This window comes from Xiphias gladius, chromosome 13, assembly GCF_016859285.1.
Source record: "Xiphias gladius isolate SHS-SW01 ecotype Sanya breed wild chromosome 13, ASM1685928v1, whole genome shotgun sequence".
Classification (NCBI taxonomy): domain Eukaryota; kingdom Metazoa; phylum Chordata; class Actinopteri; order Istiophoriformes; family Xiphiidae; genus Xiphias; species Xiphias gladius.
This window is the reverse complement of record NC_053412.1, coordinates 11,021,490-11,042,736: the sequence shown is the minus strand read 5'-3', so window position 1 is coordinate 11,042,736 and position 21,247 is coordinate 11,021,490. Positions and strand designations below refer to the sequence as shown.

The window sequence follows — 21,247 nt, the reverse complement described above, 5'->3', positions numbered from 1 at the left end:
GAAAAAACGGGAGGGCGGGCGATAGAGCAGTAAGGGAAAGAAGGCGAAGAAAGGCACAGAGGAGGCGAAAAAGAAAGTTAGGGAGGAAGAGAGGCGACAAACAGGGAGGAGGAGAGGATAGGGGACAGGAGTGACATGTCTGTGGCCAGATAGGTGCTCAAAGACCAGGTGGAAAGTCGATGGGGAGGCGCTGGCCGCTGAGAGGCCGAGCTGTTCACTGGGCTACCTTCCCATTAAAGCTGGCACCCTGCTTTTCACACAAGAAGACAAGGCTACAGCTAATCCCACTGACTCAGAGAGGCAGGGACCACCTGAAATACCACCAACTGCTAAAACAGAAAAGTGAAATACTGCAATAAAACATTTCGTTTTAGGTACATCTAAGACAAGCGTATTGGTGGATCAGCTAGAAAACACACTGAATGCACTAAAAAAAGATAAACTGCTTGTGCACAATGAAACCACACCCCCAACAATCCTCCATTTCATCTAAATGTGCCTTTCATGACTTTAGAGGATATAACTGGAAAAACAATAAGGGATCATAGCCTCCACCAGTACTAACTTGGCTTGTTTATTTCATTAAAGATTAAGTACTCGGTCTACTTTGTACATGCAGAGGAGAGAGCATGGATAAGAGTGATAACTGAGCTCTGAAAATAATCTACTTCATGAGGCTTTCATCGCTAAGTGACTGACAGACTGTCAAAGACATAGGAAGTCACAAACAGGTCCTGTGCGCAGCCGAAGTCTAGACTGCCATAATGTGATTGTTTTTGTCCTTTCAGTCACTCAGTCTTTAACAGCAAACACAGTGGGCGGAAAAGTTCCTGCTGTCACTTAGCAACCAACACCAGGCTGCGACAACCGATCCGATCCAATCCTGCCTCATAATTGTACCATTCGTTATGCCAGGTCTCTGAAGAATTTATTATTGTGCTTTCTTAATTCCATGAAAAGGTCACCAATTGAACAAACAATTTATGGATAGGCAGATGAATTATTTAATGGCCCTGACCAAATATATAGGAAAGAGAGATTTTCCCCCTGGAAGGCGATTAATTATTTAGTTATCGGGGCCACATCTTTGGTGAAAGCTATTACACAGCATCCTCAGCCTCAATATCTGATAATGTCATCAGCTCCAAATACGCCCTAACCTGTGTAATGAATGGTCAACAGAGTCGCGACTGTAGTACCCTGAGCAGCAGCGGGTGAAACAGTTTCGGCAAACAAATATTAGCATTTATTTTAGGCCCTGGAGGGGTCCGCTACACAGTGTAGACAATCACAAGAGAGCATTTGAGACGTGATTTCGCCACTTCCTAAAACACTACACCTCACCCAGCAGGAAAAACAGATGTTAAAATTTATTCACTTTAACATGGGAACAACCAGATCGAGGACTACCAAATTACTGTAGCTTACACAAATACTAATTATGGACAAAATTCCGCAAACAGGGATGTTATAGTACACAACACTAATAATGACTATGTGGCCGGACGGCACAGTTGCCAGCCCCGTAGTGATGAACACATCGTCTCCACTCTCTAAAAGAGCAGCTGCAGAGACTGAACCAGCATCTACTCTCCACCCACCAGGCTCCGCTGGTACCTTAATGAAAATGATACTATCACGATGCTCAGCCTCCGTGGTGGCAACCTGTAAGCTTTCACGTCCATCTCTGTCCATCTCTACCAAGTCTATGAGGCGATAACTCTTAGTGCATCAGAATGACAGTGGATATGGGTTACTGGTAATCAAGTACCAAAATGAGTAATTAGATGTATGATTTTGCCTTCAACTAACATAAATGTAGTTCAAGGCAGGCTTTGCTGCGTTTAAAATCTCTCCGACAATAACAGTAATTAACAGCACAGGCATTGTAATAAACCACTGCATGTGTCAATGTTAAAAAAAAAAACCTATACTCAAAACAAAAGCCTTTTTAAAATAAATGTAATCAACAAATCCAGAGAGCATTAGTCACTCATTTTAATTCAATTAACAATTAATTTGTATAAGACTAATTTTACTGAGGGGGACTGGTGTTGATATATTTTGTTTGTCAATCCAAATACAACATTAACCCCCTCTACCCTTATTTGGTAAACTATCCGCCTTGGTTATCTGGTACCTTTAAAGTGAATGCACAACGGTATATGCCTTTTATTAATAGGTGTGCTTGAATAATTAGTGTGTGACTTGTTTTTCTATGCTCCCATCGCACAAGAAAAATGTTACATTAACGGTCATGTGTTTGCCACACCGACAAGTGACCCTGATGAGGAAGGGTGTGGAAAAAATATATATATTTATAAAAAAAAAAAAATCAACCGACGTTTGATTTGATTATTCATTTGATTTCAGAGCAAGTGAACTTAAATGCTAGTCTTCGACAGTTTTCGCTCCCTACTCCACAGCGAGCCCGTCACACAGGACTCCATTACAAATATTGGCTATTTAATGTTTCTTTGGTATCGGTAAACCTACAAACCCCGGACAACGTGTAACATTAGGGTCTGATAACACGTAACTAAAATTCGGCCGATCAGACATTTAACCGAGCAGCGAAATAATTCAATTAAAGCTCAGCCACTGAAATGGCTAATGGTTAACCTTAGTACACAAGGTTCTTTGCCGCATATTACTGGTAGAGGAGCAGTCGAACCAGGCCTAAAAGTTATTGAATTACGCTGTATTATCAAATAACTAATGTTTGGTTTTTCGGACGAATGCCGAATTTAAATATTATTGCTTGCAATTTGGACACGGTGTTTGCTTGTGAGGTGTGTGTTTTTGCCGAAGAGCAAGGCGATGTATTGAGCTACATATGCGTCGGATCGTGTCGGGGGCTAAGCTAACCATTATTACCTGGCATTGCTAACGCTTGAAAACGGCCAAACACCGGCGCCCCGAACTGTCACGGACTAGCAAGAGAGATGTTTACTGCTAACTAGCTCGTGTTACATGATTACAACAATCCGGCTACATGTTTGTCCCCCCCGCAAACCGGTAAGTGTTGGACAGGATACTGCAGATATCTAATGTTGCCTTACCGCTTCGGTTTACTATCGGTGCACTGCCGTTGTCTCTACCGAGGGTGAAGTAGCTACTGTTTGTGGCGGAGTGAAAGAGAGGCAGCAGAGTCCAGCAAGGCTGGGAGAGTGCGTCAGCTCCTCACGTTCGACACGTAGGGTGTTGAAAATATGTAACGTCTTGTCGTTGCGGGATTGTTTTGCGTTATGGCAGCACGCATGCACGCAGTTTGTCAGACATTTCCGTCGTTTATCTTACACACCCTTTAACACTGATGTAAAGTCTATACTTTTGAGGGAATCTTGGTTAAATTAGATCACAAAGCTCCAGGAAGTTGCGTTGAACACTCTGATAACTAAGTGCTGCGGATGCCTGGTGATATAAACCGAGTGTACCTTAAATTTGCCGCGAAACTTTTTAGTCTCCCAGTTCAGTCCTGCTGGTGTAGAAACCGTATGATAATGACCGTATGATCGATCACAACGGGTAGGCAAACCTCACTTACAAAAAAAAATAATGTTGGCCTCTTCTTATTAACTTCGCTATTTTAAATGTACGTTGCGTGGCAGAATACTGTCGCTGCCTCTTGAGCCACGATATCATGGCAGCACCGTATGTGGCCAGGCCGGCTCTGCATAGAGGGGCAAATTATAACGTAACCCATGAACGCACGACATAGAGACAGAACAGTTGTGTTAACTTGCTAGTTTTTCCGTAAGGGGCAGCCAGGTAGCTAGATGCCCGCCTGGCAGCTAGATATTAGTCAAACACATCATATAGGAACAGAAATGCGTTTCCGATGTAAATGTTCGAAATAATAGAGACAACTATAGCTGACGAAGGCGAATGTGTGTATCCAAAGCCTATGGTTTTAAATACGAGTGGTGCATTTATTTATGTAGGCAGGTCCCTTTACTTCCGATTTATGTTGCTAGCTCTAGTTAAGGATGCTACATCTATACTTCATTAGTTTGTTTTAACTAATTTTGTTCTTACTATCGTGTGTAATTGTTTTATTGTGTGTTAATTGCTGTATTAACTTCTCCTGTGGGTTCCTTGAGCATATTGGAGAACACGATAGATGTTTGGAAACTCAGTACATAGCTATAACTGTGGGAGACTAGCTTTGAGAATGACATTTTTGGTCGTTATTTGGTCGTTGGAATTATACTTTGTGACTCATTGTAGTCAAATGTAGAAAAGGAGATCTAATTGTGGTTTCAGTAACTGGAAGACAGGGTGGAAATCTAAAATTAGCCCAATAATACCTTTTAATAAAATACCAACTATTTACATAATAAACATAACATCCATGTTCTCAGCTGAAGACAGCAGCTTGCGCTCTGCTTTCTGTCCGGACAACACTGGCTTTATCAGAATCCTTTGCTGGAACCGGAGGCAGCAGATGCAGAAAACTTGTATCATCTCATCTAAAATTTTGCATCTCTTTGTCCACACTGCTGCATCATCCAGCTTCTAGTAATGGCACTAGAAGCTGGATGATGCACCAACAGGAGTGCTGCCTTCTAGCACCCCTGTTGGTGCTAGGAGGCAGCAGAGGAGTAATACTCACCATCATTATACAACATTTTTAAATCAGCAGTCAGTGTGGTAAACAAAGGGGCTCTTATATGTCTAATCGATGATGTAGTGAATATTCAATAAAATGAGCCTACATAGGGGAACATTCAGATGTACATTGTGTTTTAACAGTTTTTTCTTTTTTTCTTTTTTTTCAGCCTAAAATCAGAGCCGACTGATTGAGCAAGAACCAAGAAACTGATGAGGACTTACTAATGGAAATGGATGATAATGGCTTACAGACCTCTCGCTGTGATACAAGATGGTCACAGCAACTGTCAAGCCTTCCTCACAAGCTCCTGCAGCGCCTGATGCCTTTCCAAAGAGAGGGCGTGGAGTTCGCTTTATCTAGGAATGGACGGTAAGCAGGGCTGCCACTCAGTCAGTTCCATCGCAGCTTTGTTGTTTGTTAGTCAATTAGGGGGCCTTAGTTATGTTTTTGAAGTTTTTAAGTGAAGTTCTGTGTTAACGTACATCTCTGACACCAGAACAACATTCAGGAAAACAGTATTTCAAAGAGACTGAAAATAAAAGGTAGGCCTTCATTTTGTTTGCAAAGTCAATAATACCAAAGGAAGGAAAAAATTTGTTGACATTTGTCAACTAGATGTAAACCTACAGATAAGTAAACCTATTGTTCGTTTTTGAGAATAGTGCAGTCCTCCTCTGGGTTTGTGCCACTCTATGTTTGTAGCCTTACATTCTACTCCACCTCTGCATTGTGTAAATATTGATTTATTTGCTATGAGGACGCTTTCAAGTCAAATCTATTGTCTGTGCATTTCATAGACAAACACAAGCAGCTTTTTGAATCTTTACATTCTTCATATTTTACTTTGCATTGAACATATTATTAGCCTTCAAGGGCACTCACAATGCGTTTTTATGAGAAACAGTGAATGTATGCATTACTTGTTTGTTTACAAAAAAATCCACAGTGTACTTTTAAATATTGATAGATCTTGCAAGGCAACATTAATCAGCTACATAAAATGCACTCATATTTACAAACCCCTTCAGTTTGTGATGCAGAACTAAAAGACACTGAAGAGGTAAGAACTTCAAAAGTTCTGTTGGTCACTAACATGTTTTGATTTTTGCACTTCCTGATGTTGAAAATGTTCAGCTTGTGTCCAGACTTAACAGAAATTAATCTGGGCATATATAGCAAATCTTTAGCATAAAAAGTGTGATTTAGTCCAATAGAATGGCATTTTGACATAGATAATTTGCCTAATAGAGCTTTAAAGTTGGCAGCCCCACCCCACCTCTGTAGTGCAATAGTGGGAAAATGTGATTTCCAGCCAATCTACATGGCTGAAGAAGCAAATAAAGTCAACAGTGTATGTGAATATATTCTAAATTCATAAGGTCAGATATAGTCCAAGTTATATCTTTGAAAACAATTACCAGTCCATGGGAAGTTTCTGAGTTAAGTTAGAAAGTCCATAAATGTCGACTGTAGTGAGCATTAGCTCTAGGAACGGGCAAGGACTTGACCATTTCCCCCTCCCCGACCACTCGCTGTATGCTTGGGTTCTCGGGAAGGTCAGCATAAGGGGGACTCAATCTGAGCGCCGCTGCTGTGATGCGGAGCGGCCATATTGATTCAGGAACACTGGGAGTCAGTGCTTTGTTACACGGCTGGGTCAGAAGTCAATTGGCTCTCGCTGCACTGTGTGGACAGCTACCAAAGTCAATTGGCATCGGTGTGACGGTAAGAGCAGCGTGGGCACTGCTTCTCTCTGGAGACGAGCAGAAGTTTCATTAGCACAAGATATTACAGGTAGAGGGAGATCTGACGGTATAATGAAAACTGACATGATGTTTGATGTGTAGCCTAGTTAGTTAGTTTATTGACTTACATACACATATATAAAATAACTACATTCTGCATGCCCATGCCACATGAGCACAGGGATTGTTCAGGGTGGTCTGTGACTCCATCTTCCTCAACCGGTGTGATGATAGGCAGAACCTTGAAATATTAATTCTCAAATAATCTTTAATAGAGGGTCTACATTTCCTTATCTTACTTCTGAAATTGGCCAGTTTTTCTCACTAAAATATGTACTTATGGAAGCCCAAACTCTAACAAACTGGTGGGGTTGAGTGTGAAGGTCCTCACCACAACTAAAGCTTTCACCCAGGGGTGTGTCCATAGATTTTAGAGACACTCTAAGTCGAGTCTCATCTTCCATTAAAACAGGAGAGGACAAAGCAAGCTCCAGACACTTTCTTGTCACACTTTCTTTTACAATAATAATGGTGGCAGATTTACCACTGGAAATTGATAGTAATTTTTGAAACAATGGGTCCTTGGTTTCAGACAAAGGTAAGCAGCTTCTCATTTCTAGCCGACCAATGGCAACTTTTGCTGAGCATGATTTGCTCCTTGGCTTTAACACTAGGTTATAACTGCAGGCAGTAAGCTAGTGAACTGGGTATGCTAAGGATGGCAAGTTAAATTTGAAGAAGTTAAGCACATTGTTGACCCAATTCCTTGCACTTGTGTTTTTGGTTTTAGAAAGGCCCAGAAAAACAACCTTTTGAACTCTTTAAATGCACAGTATTCATTTTACTATAGCCCCATGCACACCACTTCAACATGTGGAGAAAAACAGAGCTTGATAGTCCTGCTGTGTCTACCCGACCCGCCACAGATCGCCTGGCTCTCATGGAACAACCGTACCGTATTTGTTACAATGGGCTTCAACGTATTCAAGTTTTACAATACATTTTTGTTGACAGTGCCATTAATTAGCATGAAAACATGAAGCCAGTTTAGGAAACCTCCCTCTCTACATCCTGGGTGCTACATACTCTGCAAGCAGTAATGTGAGATAATAAGGTAACTAGGTTTCATCAAAATGTAGCGCAAATTTTAACTGACTCTCAAGAAAATTGGAAAAATGTGAATCGATGCATCTTTCCATCCACTACCGTTATGTGAATAATAGGAGTTTGTTTGCCGAGATAAACAGCTGGTGGAGCAAATTTTCCAGTCGGGTGCCATTAAACCATCGCAGAAGAGGAGGGCACAACAAGCTGATGTAATTAAAAGAGCGCCAGTCAGATCACAGACCGTGAAAAACGATGTAGAGAACATGATGGACATATGGCATTTCTGTTCGTTTCATGTATTAATTTTTTTCTTCGCTCCAGTGGAAGCTTCAGTGGATGTTCAAGTCTAATGCTTCATATACCTCATGAGTTATTCACTAAGTCTGCTTCCATTGCAGTTTGTGACATTTTGCTTTTATCGATACACTCACTTTTCCACCTTAGCAAACCATAAAAACTTTTTTGTGATATTTCAAGATTTTTTTTTTGAATTTGTTGTTGTTTCCACTCAGGTCATTTTTATATGCAAATTGAACATGCAAATAAAACAGGTGGATGGAAACCAACCTATTGACTAAGAGGTTAACATGCGTAATTTTGGAGTACTTTTAAGCCCACCGTACCACACCCCCCCATCCACATACGTTTCTACAAGTGCACTCACATGCAGACAGACAGCAAGGATGATTGCAAGCTAAAAATTATTGTTATTGACAGTAATCTTGATCTTTCTAAGTATATGAGGCACCCTGGTGTTCTTTATTTGCTTATTCAGAATCCTTGGAAAGAGCCTCAAATTAAACCAGCAGCCTCTTTTTTTTTTTTCCACTGATACTCATCAGAGACTCGTTATAGAAGAGGCAGAAATAACAATATTTCTACCCACAATAGCGTGAATAGACAAAATGCAATGCAGTTGCAGACTTGTTAGATTTTTAGGAAGCAGTAAAACAATTCTGGGAAATGTAGACGACCTGCGGTGGAACTAGATGAGGCAAGCTGACAGTCAAAAAAAATAAGTGTCAATGCACTCCATTATAAAAAAACTCCTGAAATGCACTGAACATCATAGATTGATGCTGGGTATCTAACAGTGTAGGAGGGACCGTGGGCAGATTTCTCCTTTAAATCTCATAGTCATTCTGTCTTTTTCACATCCAGAGTATCAAGAGTACCCAACCAAAACATCAAATGTTGTTGTAATACTTATGGAGACTGCTGTATCGGTCTGTGTAGGAGGGTGAGTGAATTTTATGGAATCAGATGTGGGATAATATGGGAAAGTTTTGGTACAGTATGATAATAACAAACCATGAGATGTGGTTGATTGTGTTGTTTGGAAAGTTGGGCAAAAGTTTGCCATTTGAGTGCTGACATCTGTTTACATTCAGCATTTCTAAAATTTACTCAGGGTACATTTGTAATATGCAGAACTCTGAGTGACCCCACCGACATATTGAAAAAAAAAAACCCCATCAATTTGGAGTAAAAGTACAGCCATTAAGGACTCCTGGTCACTTCCATTAAGGTGTTGTTGACTGCAACTTGAAGCCAGCCATGTGATGCAGTGCATGTTCAACCTGCTCTGGTTTGTCCAAAATATTTTTGGAAGTGGCTGCTTGTGCTTTTATTGAATAAGGCCTGCTCTGCTGTTGGAAGAGGGGGATCAATAAGCAGGCTGTGTTGTCTGTCCCTGTGAAGATCAAATTACTGAGAGAAGTCCATTCCAGAGACAGCATTTGTCCTCTGTACACATACAAGTTGATGTATTTACCCAGCATTTGTACTGTCCCTTAATTTTTGTTCATAATATAGAGGCTGTACACAGAGTGGTTCCATAAAATCATTTGGGCTATTCAGCAGCACATTGGGATTTACAGTATTAAGAGTACAATTGACCTTATTTCCATCCAGTCCCTGTTGAAAGTCAATCTATGTAAGATAAATTTGGTACAACAACCAATAACTTCTAAGGGAGGCTCGGTGGACGTCACCCTAAGAGAACAGTATTAGAGAACCCGCAACACTGGTTTCAAATCAAGTGTATTTCTTGAAAACCTTAAAAACTCCTAAATTAAAAAAGTAACAGTCAAATTTTAGTTTATTTAGAAACTCAGCATATCCGATTCATCCAGACTGCTGGGAAGTTGTTTCTTCAGACCACACAACAGTCAGATGGTTCTGATTGTGATTTTTCTAAATCCTGAATGTTGCTCTGAAGTATGTTGAATCGCCTTTTTCCAACTAAGCCCAGCCCACCTCACACAAGAGAGACGAACACAAAGAAAACAAATAATACAGAAATCGCTTGTGAAACTGTTCAGACTTTGACAAAAAAATGGCATCTTCAAGGACCACTTTGCTCATAGTAAGAAGCTTACTGAGAAAACAGGTTTTCAGGGCCCTTATTCAACACTTGAACACTTTATTTGTAGTCATTAATTCAGTCCATTTGTTTGGGCAAAATAGATGGAAATTGTTAATTACTAAAGTGGTATTTCAGGTTTTCAGTGTTGCATAACCATGAAATCTGAGTGACAGATTAAAACAAGAATCCTCAAAACTGAAGCAGCGGATATCCTGACATATAGTCTTGAGTATGTGTCAAACTCCAAAAACACTGGCTCCTACATTTCCCATAAGGCAACGTGATAGTTTATTTTATTACACTTTCCCTTGCAAATTTTAAAAGCAATGCCTCCAATCTGTAACACAGATTTGCTATTATAAATTTGTAGTCACCAAGCCCAAGTTTACATAATGTCGATGAAAGTTCCCTCAAGGCCACAAAGGACATTATGGATCTATTTTCACATACTGACTAAATTGATCTGATCTTCATGTGTAAAATCAGTGTTCCTTTCTTTAATGAAAACTGTCACGAAAAATATTCATTGACGACCCATTTTACACAGCAAAAATAAGACGACGAAAAAAAAATTGACCAATGAAAACGAGGACTTACTGTTTTTTTTCAACGAAAAAAAACAGTAATACATGCATCTGTCGGAGCACACATTATATCTCCTGATTAGTAAAACAGTTTCCTCCACTGTTCAGAGGATGATTTAGCTGTTTGACCTGGTGCACTGATATTAATAAGAAACACCTTGCAAACTTATGTGTCTGTCAGTAATGTTATCTGACTGTTACCTGTTCCTGGTAGAAACCGATTTATGGACCAGATTCTTCCACGGTCCACCAAGAATTTGACAATGAGCGGCAACAAAACAGCTGAGACAAACTGTTAGAACACGCAGGCAGCACGACAACATTTATAAAAAGGTAAGCTGATGTCACAATCAAGTGCTGTGGAGGTAACATTAACGTTGCACTCAGTCGGCTCTCTTTGGTGTTGCCATCAGAAGGCGTGAGTAGGTTCCTGGATTAATGTCGTTGGTCCATCTAAATCGTCCCCTAGGTGTTCTCTACACAAAGATCACAGAATTGATGTTATGTGACGATGTAGCGTCTCCTCTCAAACTAAAGTATTTTAGTGAACAAGTGAGTGAATCCGGCTCCTGAATGACTCGCTGCTCTGCAGTGAGCAGCACAGGTAGCAGGAAATTAAAAATGTATGTCGAAAACTAACCGAAATCAAATGGCTAAAATTTGATTACAACTACCACACATTTTCATCAAAAGACTAAGACTAAAACTAAATGAAAACTAGCTGCCAAAATGAACACTGTGTAAAATCAGTGGAGTGCCCCTTAAATGCAGACAAAAGGAGATTCATTACACACACCAGTATGATAGCTGGTGCTCAGCACCTTTAATGCTCTGTGGCTCTGTCACTTGCAGCGCTTGCTGATTTTTGGAAGCAATTTACAATGATGGGTTGATAAAACAAAATCCCATTTTCATCACTGTCATTAAAACCGGCAGCTTCTGGTCAATGTCACATAATGTTTACCCATTCTCATTAATACTTAAACCAGAAACCAATTTACGCCTAGTTTTACAGCAATAGTGTTTAATGTCACTGGCAGTATATAGCTTGTCTGTGTACCAGCTGCCGTATTGTATAAGCTATTCATAATACGAGCCTTTGTCAGAGTTAAAACATAATGTTACTTCAGATCAGTTTCAGGTCAAAACAGAGATCCAGCAGTTTCTGAACAAAACAAATCGCACATACTAAGGACATGTCTCTCCTACATCTTCTGGGTGCTCAGTTACAGTATTTACTGTACTTGGTGCTCTAAATTACATTACCTCCTAATTAAGCCTGAAATCTATATAGGTTTTAATGTAATGGGTTATTATATTTTTATGTTATGAAAACGGCAGGAGATTTTTTCTGTTATAAAGCATGAAAAATATCATTTCACTCACCGTCAGCAAACCGTAGTTGTAATAGCCCATTTTCTATTATTTGAATAGTACCCATCCAGGATCTAAAGAAGAGGTTTTTATTGAAACAAAGTATAGAGGCTACAAATGGTAAATAAAATGTTTAGCCTGCTGGATAAGGTTTTGGTGTTAGAGCGAAGAATTATAATGGTGGGAAACGCTTTCAAACAAGTATTATAACTTGAAAAATATGTTCACTTAGTTAATCATTTCAAGGAACTTCAGAGTAAATGCATCATTAGAGCCAAACACAACAAACATTCGTACATCTTAATGTACACCCTAGAGTAATAGCTACAGGAGGTCAAGGATTATGATTAAACATAGCAAAAGATAAAGTATCAAGGATCACTGAAGGCCGTAATTTAAGACTGCAGTCACGCACGGTAACACCTACAGACCTTAAAGGAACATACTCAGATTGGCGGGTGCTACTGCTTGATGCAACTTGAAAACACAGCAAGACTATGTAACTTTTAAGAGAAGAAACAACATATTCTTCTTCTTACAAATGAAAAATTGAACTCATTAGCAATAACAGCCACTTCAATTCACTCAGGTGTTATGCTGCTACAGTCTTAGTTGGTCTTTTCAAACCAGTAGCTCATGGTGGCTAATGTTAACTAATATTAGCAAACTTAAGATAAATATTTCTGTGTATAACTGATAATCCTGAATTAGTTTTATGACTTTATTGTTCTTCTTTGCCAGCGCCACTGTTACAGTGCATGTTACAGCGCATTTACAGTGCATGTCACACGTGAATATTGCAATAAAGGTGCTGTGTTTACTTCTTGCTTTTGTTTTGCGATAAAAACATTTAAATGTTGATCTATGACAAGCTAAAGCCCAATAACATTAGCCACAATTAGCTACTGGTCAGCCCATACCTAGTAAGACTGTACTGTAGAGTCTTACTGAAATGGGCAAAGGTGTCTTTTTTTTTTTTTTTTTTTTGCTTAGGAATTCAACTTTCCATTGTACGAAGAAGTATATGTTATTATTCGCGCTGCTCCCCACCTGAAACTGTGTTGCCTTACTGTGATAAGTGGCAGCCATTAGCTATTGTCACCAGTCTCATATGTGGCACAACTGCCTATTTAACAGGTAATTTCTTTTCTAATAAGGTTATTTCTGTGTATATTGCTTATTTGTTCTCTTTGGATATGGTTGAAAACATAATATAACAATGTAAGTAATGTAAATGTCACCCTGTGGTGAAACATTATTAAAAATATATAGTAAAAATTGGAAATGAAATACTTAGGGAAAGGCTAAAGTTTGGAAACAGGTAGAGGAAAAAAACACCTCACGGAAGAAAAAAAAAGAGCTTGGGTGTGTGTAACTATCGTCAAGTACAAAACTTTTTTGTGTGTGTTTTTGTATTTGAAACGCCACTGAAAAAAATAGAATTAAAAGAGCTTCTAGGTGTGCAGAAGGGTGCGCTGAATTTAGGAGGAAAAAAAACACGCAAGCGAAACACTAATTGTGGATTGCCCCAAATAGCTAGGGTTTTAACGTTTCCTTTAAAATCAACCACGTCACTGAAACATAGAGTAGTCAAGTTACTGGTTTTAATGGCTGAACGGTGTGTGTATTTATAGCAATTTTTAATGTTGTGGCAGATCAGTTTACTTCAAAACTGCACTCTGACCGCATAACTGTGTGAGAGAGCCTAGTGGATCTGAGCATGGCATACTGTAGCACCCTTTAAGTCAGCCTTTTGTGCAGCGTCCTACCTCTGAGCAGTTTTCCCACTGACCACGGGCACACTACAGGTCCAGTCCTCAGAAGAGAACCTTAACAGGGCTGGAAGATTGGAGTTGGACATGGGGCTACACAACGCATCACTGCGGAGAGGTCAAAGCCATCAAATCGTTGTAGCCAGTTTGGGAGCTAGAGGAGCCCATTTCCTGACAGTTTGGGACTTGTGGGTTTCAGAGATAACATTAGAAAGATGCGGTGACGGGGACCGTGCCGTCGTCAGGCAACAGCACTGCAGCATCGTCGTAGTCTCAAACCGTCAAGACGACACTCAGGTTATTTAAAGGAGGATGATTAATGTGTTGAAAAATGGCAAGCACCTGCCCCAGCCGCACTGCCTCCCTAGTTTGTGAGTGTGTGTGTGTGCTTGCGCATACATCCACACACACACACACACACACACACACACACACATACTCACACACACGTGTGTATATATATATATAAATGTGTGTCTGTGTGTGTGTTTGTGTGTATGTGTAAGTTTACATGTGTCTGCATTTGTGTGTGGACTACCTTTTGTTCACATGTCTGTGTGTATTTTGTGTAATTTTTGCATGTCTTTTCCTTTGTGTGCATTTTTCACACACATAAGGCTCGTGTGTGTGCGAGTGCGAGTGCGAGTGCGTGTGCGTGTGTGCGCGCATTGCGCTGACTGGGTCGGTGTGCTGGCAATTAGAAAAACCACCAGTGGCTAGGTGCACATTAATCATGTTCCTCAGCTGAAAGAGAGAAATGGGGCGGAGATGGGGGGAGGAAGTGGAGGAGGAGGAGAAAGAATAATGAGAGAGTGTGTCTGAGGTATTCAGAGCTGCTCTGTTACACGGTTTGCTCTGACATGATGTTGGAAGCATTTATGAATAAGCAAGGTCATGACAATAAACCCAAACCCACTGGGCATAGAGAACAAGAGGTTGATCTATCTGCACTTTCTCCATGGGGACAACTTCAGCTGAGGGCTGTGTCGCACTTTCATTGCTTCTTACAATGTACAATGTAAAAGGAACTAGTTGGCTGTTGCATGTTTCGGTTGCAACATATCATATGAGAGACAGCAACTAGAGGAGAGCTGTTTATTTTATCCTAGTTTAAGGTTCAGTTGCGGGCTAATATTGCTCTCTTAAAAATACGGATTAAAAGGATACTCGGGATAATCAAGGGTAGATTACAGAGTCATTTTCTGTCTACTGACTAATCGATTGATTGTTTTAGCTTGTAGTAATAGCGTTGCGGTGATGTGTGTTTGATGACAATGTGAAACTAATTGGACTGGATTTCGAATCTTATTGGTTACCATGGGGCCTTTTTTTCACTAATAATAACCCTTCGCACCACGCCCAAACGCAAGACCTCTTCCATGCACCACCAGCAATCCTGTGATGCTTCACATAAGTAGATTTATGCTGCTGTTAGAGAATGAACCGAGGAGATGCTGCGATGATGTGGCACTGCGTGCTGTGTGGTTGGTGAAAAGGAGAAGTTTTTCTCGGAACAGTGAAATATGCAAGTTTCTAAGAAATGTTTATTGATGGAAAGTTCCGGCCTACAAGGCCTTTGGTAGGCAAACATCCACGCGGACAAAAAGCAGCCTATATGTACGGACAAAAAGTGGCAGCTCCACCAACAATTAGGAGATCACGATACAAAATAGCGCCTATTATCCCCAAACGCCATGCACATATGACACACACACGTGAAGTCCTAGACAAACTTACAATAAATGCGTATTGCAAAAATGTAAAAATGTCTAAAAACGTGTACAGTATGTCCTATATGGGTTACCGTTTCCTGTATCATTATAATATAATTATTATTTTACATCAGGAATTAAACTATGTTTAGATGATCTTTTCTTTTATTCGGAACCCGGTTAACCCAAACACAGTGGGTTAATCGGGTCTCCAAAGGCTCTCTGAAGACTCTCAGCTACATCAGAAACAGAAATACTCAATAAGGGACAACAACCTAATTATTGAATAACAACAACAGTTCTCGAACTCAAAGTAAGGGTGCATCCCTGAATCACAAGTGACACACACGAGAGCAGCTGAGTCTGAGGCGGCGCTAGTGCCTCACGACTCAGACTTTGCGTGTTTGAGAAAGCCGGTTGTGACAGGAGGGTTTCTGATATGAATCCTTGGACAAGCCAGGAATGTCTGGACAGCGAATCAGAATAAATGCCCCCTCTCATTAATGCTGTTGTGCCCTTGAGCAAAGCCCTCATGCTGCAGGGGCTGTTGTCTTTCTATGTAAACTATAAACTCTGCCTTTATATAGCAACCAGGTTTTATCGCCTGCTGGTCAGATCTACAGAGTAATTTTCCCAGTCGCGAAACCCATCTGATAAAGTTTTCTCTGTTTCCCTTTGTTTTACAGATGTATGATTGCTGATGAGGTAAGCATACACAGCGCTGGCTCAGGAAATCCATTTTCCAAAAAAACAGAACCTGAGACTTCGCTGCATGTCTTCCAAATTAATTTGTCAGCCCTGTGCAGCACTCCCACGTGCCTAATCGGTTTTGACACAAGAATCATTCTGAGACCTTATTACTCTTGGGCCTCACATCAGCTAGGCCGTCATATGCAATTTATCGCAGAGTCGGTGTGCAATTGACTTGTTTTTCTCCCCCTTCGCCTTGTGTTGATTTGGTCGGTCCAGATGGGTCTTGGGAAGACGGTGCAGGCCATTGCGGTGGCGTATGCCTTCAGGCATGAGTGGCCTCTCCTGGTGGTGGTGCCCTCATCCCTTAAATATCCCTGGATCGAGGAGCTGGAGAGGTGGATCCCCGAGCTGCAGCCTGGAGACATCAACCTGGTGGAGAACAAGAGCCACACCATGTAGGTCATCCCACCATACCACCCTCCACCGTCCTCCCCCCGGCCAGGCTACCTATACATGTATTAATGTGAAGTTGTCATCAGCCTCTTAGTTTTCTATTTCATTGCAACTATAACTGTTTTGACTTTTCTAAATTTCTTAAACCTGCATTAATTGATTTTGAACCTGGAGGCAGCGGAAACAAGCAGTAAACACAAGCCGTATTTTAAACTTGTTATCAAATGCTGGCTTATTTACACATTCAGCAAATACAGAGCAACATTAGTATTTATTCGGCATCATGTTTTTGGCCATTTGAAAACTGTAAATCCAATAATCATTCTCCTATCATCTCTTTTTTTCGGTCTTCACCAACCCCTTGAGGGAAATATCCAGCTCTTCAGCTGCTAAATGCTTGGCTTGTTGCTAACTGTCTACCATTTGGGTGCTTGGCAGGTAATGTACAGTTGGTTTTAGTTACCAGCTGCCCGCCGCTGCTGGAAACGACACGGAGAGAGCGGGTGAGAGTGAACCGAGACGTTCAATCTGTGGGCCCTAAAGCCAAAACAATGAGCTAAAAGATGGAAAACTGAGGGGAATCTGCAGAGTCAGGTGACAATTCTCTTTGGGTTCATCACTAGGAGCAACTCCTTTCACATAAAAGTCATCATGTGATCCACTGTTACTAAAAAATATTATTAAAGTAGTTTTAAAGCTGCACTAATCACTGTTTTATGCCAACAATGGGCCAAATGACTATGTGTAATGTGAACGGGCTAAGTAACGCGAGAGAGTTATGGCCTAACTCTGCAGTTTCCCTCAGCTTTATAAAGCCTTCCAGCGTGGTTCAGTTAATTGTTTTAAGGTTGTTGCTTGATTTAAAAGCTGATAATATGTCAGGGGTTTGTTTACGCCGCGCTCTGCTGCCCCCAGGTGGCCAAAAAATGGATTACTTTCATTTCTGCATTGACCGTTTTAACTATCATTTGATTCCTCTACAGATTTATTTTCCCCTGGAGAAAAATAATTACACCATCATTGGAATCCTCTGCTCACTCTACTTCAGACTTTGTAATGAAAGGAACATTTTTCTTTTTTAAGATTCATTATCAAAATGACTTAGAATATATTTTGATTATAGGCTTCAAATAGACAATAAATATGTAATGAGCAAAATTAGTTTTATTCTTCATATCGCAGTTTTGGATGACACTCACTGGCCAATATCTGTTTTTTAATGAAAGGCTAATATTGGCGAACCGATAAAGCCTCAGTATGAGACGGTGGTAGTTTGACAGTTTATTAAAGCTGTGGTTTGAGAGCAGAAAGGTGAACTTTGAAGGAGGTGTGCAAAATTTCATACTTTTGAGTATTACTGTTAATGGTAAAATGTAGCTGTATTTATTAATACTTTGGTTAAAGATCACATTGTCAGCCAATAACCAATAATAACTGAGGTACAGTATCTTAAAGAACGGGAAAACATCTTATTTTTTAAGGAAAAAAGGTTTACTAGTCGTTTCACGGCTGCAACAAACAATTATTTTCATTATCGACTAATGTGTTGATTATTTTCCTGATTAATTGTTAATTGAAAATTGAGAAAAAACACAGATCACATTGTTCTAAAGCCTAAAGTGACAGCTCCAAATTGCTTGTTTTGTCCAACCAACAGGCCAAAACCCAAAGATATTCGATTTACTATCATACATGACCAAAAAAACCCCAGCAAATATTCACATTTGAGGGGCTGCAACTCATGAGTTCTGGCCATTTTTGCTCAGAAAAGGCCTGAACAATTAGTCGTGATCAATTCTGACTCCATTCAAGGAACAGTTCTCCATGTTATCTAGCAGATAGGGGCACATTTTACGCACTCAGACCCAGAGACTGTGTGGAAGTGCATTCAAGGTCTCTTTAGAGCTCATAAATATGTTCGGGATGTCTATGCAAAGTACAGTACATAATCCAGAGGATTATGTTCATCGTACACAGGATTATGTAAATAAAAGGCTGCAGCTATTATTTGAATTTAGGGGGAAGTTGTCCCTAAAACTAGCTGTGTGGCAGTGTCTGATGTCATCATCTCCCCAGCCGTCTGCCTCTACACATGCAAGTGGTAATAATTTACCTAAAGAGATGGAATAAATACTTGAGCCCACTTGGTCACACAGTGTGAAAAGCGAGGGAGTGTGACGGACAGAAAAGTTGTGGCTGACAAATTAGTCTCAAAGTGTCCCTCGGTGTCATGAGCCAGCAGGGGCCGATGTTTGACAGCCCCTGACAGACGAATCATGCCACGGCGACGACGTCCGCAGTATTGAGCAAGAGCTGAAAATTTTTCAATGCAGGAAGTGGAAAAATGCTGTCGTAGAGAAATGTGCCTCATTTTCACAGCTGTTTATATTGATTCAAGTTTACAGTGTATTTCTGCATTGTGGAATAATGTGGGGTATAAGCCTCGAAAACAACTACTTTTAGCATCTTCTCAACTTTCCCCTAGTTCTCTTAGTTTTTATTTTTGAATGAAACAAACTTTCTATATTTCTGGCACAGAGGGGAAAAAACTTCACCTCACATCACAGATGAGGCGCAAAGAGGTTGAGAAAGCCTTCTGGGGAAAATGTGTCCTTGAACTGGATGTGTTAATGACTGAATGAGGAGGCAAGAAAAAATTATGCAGCACCTCCTCCCATTATTTTGACTCACGTGTTCTTTTGTAGAACATGAATGGCACCTTGGGTTTATTTCAGCTTGGAAATGTGTGCGTAGCGAAGACAAAGAATTAGATCCTGACAGATGCTGGAAATGTTTTTGATTTCTCAGAGATCCCCTCATTGAGGTTCATGCAGCTGAATGTCGCTTCTGTTTTTGTTTGTTTATCTGCGACAGTGCCTGTGTATCAGTGTGTTTGTGTTGGGGATGTGTATAACCTGGAAAATATAGAAAAATGGCAGTACAGCCCAGGAATGGATTTCTTAAGTGCTCAAGAAGAGGAGATCTGTGAAAAAGCCGCAGAAAAAGCTCCTAGTTTATGTATGGCACTGTGTCCACATCTGTGTCTTCCTTTTGTGTGCCTTTTACATTTATCAAGTCCACACATCCTTTTTAAATTGTCCGCTTTACTTTACCTTGATGGCTCAGCTTCCAAGTCAATACACACTAGAACATTTGAACAGGTGTTGAGTTTGTATTTAACTATTAACACACAGTTGTCAGTGCCGTTACAGGTAACTACTGTAAGTGCTACAGCCAGGCAGTTTTAAGAATAAGTCTGGCAGTATTCTGTCGTTTTTTTTAATGGCCCACAAATCCCATGAGAACCAACATGGAATTGATCCTTCACGTACTAATAGTTGTAGTTATGCTTTCGCCTGTGTTTGTTTGTTTGTTTGTCAGCAGGATTACGCAAAAAGTACTGAAGTGATCTCCCCCAGAGCTGGTGGAGGGATGGGGCATGAGATTTAAGTCTTCCGTAGGAACCAATGGGCTTGGGGCTGAGAGCCACAAACAGGATAGCGAAGTTGGAATGTATCGAAAAGAGATAAAGGCTAACATGGCGTTGGTTTTGTATTTTTCATGGGATTGGGGACAATAGCTGCAAAATAGAATATCAACCGACGTACCCTTTTTCCAGCAAAAAATATGTGCAACTATCATAAACAGCACGTGCAGCTATGCATTTTTTTTTTTTTTGTCATTTTATGCCAAATACGTGAAGTAGGCCAAGCAGAAAATGACAAAGTTGGTGTGCCCATGTAAACTTGTAAATATAGCCCCCAAATCTAACAGAAATAACTGCTAATTTACAGAGCATTCTATTTTATGGGCTTTTTGATATTGATTCAGAAATTGGAGAAACTCCGAGATTGTTTCCTTGTCGATATCATTTTCGAGGTAATTAAAAAAATAAACATTTTGACAAATTATCCTGCAGAAGATCAACTATTCAGTCATTCAAAAAAATCCCGACTTTATGAAGATGCATTTTGAATATTTAGTGAGTAAGTGAATTAAAATTGACTGGTTTTAGCTCCTCAAATGTGAATATTTGAATGTCTAATACTTCTATTGTTGTAAACTGAATAATTTGGGCTTTTGGGACTATTGGTCAGACAAAACAAGCAATTTGAAGATGTCATCTTGGGCTCTGGGAAATTATGATGGACAATTTTTCATTATTATCTGACATGTAATTGAACAAATGATTTATCAACAAATTGAGAAAAATAATCAACAGAATAATTGATTGAGACAATAAGCAGTCATCGCAGCCCTGATAAACAGCAATAACTGAATAAGTAGAAGTCATAATGTTTGTCATGGTGTATCACTTTATTCCAAATGAAGAATTGTTTACTAGTGCTATAGTAAATAGAACAGACATCAGGTGCTTATTCTTGTGTTGATCTACGTACACTGTTTTCTGCTTAGTGTTGGTGTGTGTGTGTGTCCTTGTCCCTTCAGGGGTATCAGCAGCAGTAAGGTGACAGTGTTGGGTTATGGGCTGCTCACCACAGACTCGCGCAGCCTGGTGGAGGCTCTGACCAGGCAACGGTTTGCCGCGGTTGTGGTGGACGAGTCCCACTACCTCAAGTCCAGGAATGCCGCCCGGACTAAGATTCTGGTTCCTCTCATTCAGAGCGCCAAGCGGGCCATCCTGCTCACCGGTACCCCGGCCCTGGGTCGACCTGAAGAGGTAATAAAGTTTGATGGAATGAAAACTGACTAATGCCCTGTGGGGAAAGAAATAGACATTTAACCCTAGTAAGCTCATTTGTTTTCTTCTCTGACAACACGAACCTTGCAGATCCAAGATTTCTTCAAACCCTGCTTTGAATT

The 21,247-nt window shown here is 40.4% G+C and overlaps 2 protein-coding genes across 12 annotated transcripts in view; one reads left to right on the top strand and one right to left on the bottom strand.

Annotated features, from left to right (window-relative positions):
- The window catches only part of LOC120798032 (R3H domain-containing protein 1), a 47,244-nt gene extending 43,922 nt beyond the window's left edge, over positions 1 to 3,322 (bottom strand). For 4 of the 8 annotated variants that reach the window (XR_005708612.1, XR_005708611.1, XM_040141961.1 and 1 more), the window contains exon 1: positions 3,063 to 3,321. The gene's annotated coding sequence lies outside the window, so the exon portion shown is untranslated. Of the gene's footprint in view, positions 1 to 3,062 lie in introns of all 8 variants that reach the window. The other 4 variants (XM_040141962.1, XM_040141963.1, XM_040141964.1 and 1 more) reach the window with 2 other exon arrangements.
- zranb3 (zinc finger, RAN-binding domain containing 3) overlaps positions 2,907 to 21,247 on the top strand; it is an 89,802-nt gene continuing 71,461 nt past the window's right edge. For 2 of the 4 annotated variants that reach the window (XM_040141956.1, XM_040141957.1), the window contains exons 1-5: positions 3,229 to 3,528; positions 4,782 to 4,984; positions 15,964 to 15,982; positions 16,247 to 16,425; positions 20,873 to 21,104. In XM_040141956.1, the coding sequence (XP_039997890.1) occupies positions 4,839 to 4,984; positions 15,964 to 15,982; positions 16,247 to 16,425; positions 20,873 to 21,104 (576 nt within the window). In that variant the 5' untranslated portion in view covers positions 3,229 to 3,528; positions 4,782 to 4,838. Of the gene's footprint in view, positions 3,019 to 3,097; positions 3,197 to 3,228; positions 3,529 to 4,781; positions 4,985 to 15,963; positions 15,983 to 16,246; positions 16,426 to 20,872; positions 21,105 to 21,247 lie in introns of those variants that run through there. The other 2 variants (XM_040141958.1, XM_040141960.1) reach the window with 2 other exon arrangements.